Genomic DNA, 1,937 nt, shown 5'->3' with positions numbered 1-1,937 from the left:
TAAAAGTTGAATCAAATCTGACCCAAATCCATTAGGATTTAAATTCGAATACGAGGTGTTCAAATATGATGAGATTTCGGATCGGATTGTAGATATTTACTAAGGTAGTGTTTGAGAACATTTAAATGAAGTTTTAATAAGTACTTCTTTTAAGAGTTGGGACCACACATTAAGTGGTTTTGTGTGTTTGGTAAAAAACTGGGGAAGAATTACTTTTTTTAAAGTACTTTTTTAAAAAAGTGACTTCAAGTTGGCTTTTTTTTAAGTACTTCTTGAAGAAGTACTCCAAAAAATGGGACAAACCAGTCCCTAATAATTTTTTGTAATGCCTAAAGTACCCCCGTGCGAGGGTTATACCTCCTCCATCTTCATTCATTCGAACATCAAACCCAGGTAGCGGCGCACCAGTTGCAAGTCCACCGGCGACGATCAGCAATGAGGAAAAGTGGCTGGCAGACTTGTCGTTTGGCCGAATTGGTTGGGTTGCCAAAACCAGTGGTGAAGCTCCGACCGAAACTGGTTCCGTGAAATTTGATGTTTGTCGTTGGAACTTAAAGATACCGTTGGAACTTGATCAGGAACTTGAAGACATCGTTTGAACTTGATGAGGAACTCAAAAACAATGGTGTCTTGATCAAGAACTTGAAGATATTGTTGGAACTCAACCCGCATTGTTTAAGGAACTCGATTCTCGAACGCAATTTCCTCTCCTTTCTGACATTGAAGATATTTGGATAGACAAGGATGATTCTGAAGATTTCGTGGTCGGTTAAACCAACGAAGGATCTCAAGAACTCGGCATGGCCTTGTAGATACTCTATGCTGTAGGTTAAGATTGCAGGTAGCTTACACAACACGGTTGGGAGTTGCTTGATTCAAAAAGTGTCTGTCTTTGGTCCAACAATTGGAATTTATTAAGGAATTGACAGTTGGGAGTTGCTTGGATTTGCAAAGGAGGTGTTTGTGTTGTGGGGAGAGGCCGAGGGGGGTTATCTGTCGATTGAGGGGTTTAGATATCAATTCGGACGCACGGAAGAACAAGAATATTGCAGTTGGGGAGGTTCTAATTTTTGAATAGGGAGGTAGCTGGAAAATGTTCAGGTGAGTGAGAAAGTAATGGATAAAGAGATACGTGATCGGCAGGGGGTCGTTGAGAATTCTTCATCGAGTCAGACTGATCCAGCTCCTCAGACTATAATTGTGATGGCACCTGTAGAGGGTGAAAGTGCAAGTGGAGAAGGTGGAGGTTCGAAAGCTAAGGACAACGTGCTGGAGACGAGTAAGGTGTCTCTCGAACTAGAGAAGCATACATGTGTCATTGGTGTTAAATGTGGTGGAGAATTCAGCGGTGAAAGTTGGGAGGGAGAGAAGGCTTGTAGGATTTGTCATTTGGGTTCTGTTTCAGATTGCCCGTCTGAGGTTCCTTCCGATCTTATGACGCCCAGTTGCGGTTGCAAAGGCGAATTGGGCATTGCACATCGGCATTGTGCTGAGGCCTGGTTTAAGTGAAGAGGCAACGTGTATTTATTTTTTGCTTACATGAAATTAATTTTATGAATAAAAGGAAAAACTTTCTTGACCTCAAGAAAACATTTTGATCATTGTATATATGTATGAGTGAAATGAGGGCTAAAATTGTCATTTGTGTCAATATAAGCACTTATGGGAAAAGTAACTTACCAAACATTCCCACCCCAATAAATGCTTAAAAACATAATAGGTGATTTGAAAAGTGGGTTAACAAACAACCTTAAGTGGTTGTTAAAATAAGTACTTTTAAGTTCACAAGTACTTAATCATCAAACATGGCCTAAATCCGATCTGAATTCATCCGTTTACAGCCCTGATGGAAAACTTACTCTATATATACGACTCTATCTTCACTTAGTTTCCAGGCATCACCACTCATCATTATGTGGGACTTAACGTTGTCCCTT

The 1,937-nt window shown here is 40.4% G+C and overlaps 1 protein-coding gene across 1 annotated transcript; it reads left to right on the top strand.

The window, feature by feature from the left end:
- Window positions 1–1,116: 1,116 nt before the first annotated feature.
- LOC148803904 (uncharacterized) lies at window positions 1,117–1,509 on the top strand. Its single transcript, XM_088898413.1, has one exon. The coding sequence runs from the start codon at window positions 1,117–1,119 to the stop codon at window positions 1,507–1,509; it is 393 nt and encodes a 130-aa protein (XP_088754539.1).
- Window positions 1,510–1,937: the final 428 nt, after the last annotated feature.

This window comes from Nelumbo nucifera, chromosome 1 (genome assembly GCF_055504915.1).
Source record: "Nelumbo nucifera cultivar China Antique chromosome 1, China Antique-T2T, whole genome shotgun sequence".
NCBI classification, from domain to species: domain Eukaryota; kingdom Viridiplantae; phylum Streptophyta; class Magnoliopsida; order Proteales; family Nelumbonaceae; genus Nelumbo; species Nelumbo nucifera.
Note: the sequence above shows the minus strand (reverse complement) of the source record. Positions and strands in the feature narration are given on the sequence as shown.

Excerpts from the sequence above, each read along its gene's own strand:
- LOC148803904 (XM_088898413.1), top strand. The coding sequence starts at position 1,117 with ATGGATAAAGAGATACGTGATCGGCAGGGGGTCGTTGAGAATTCTTCA.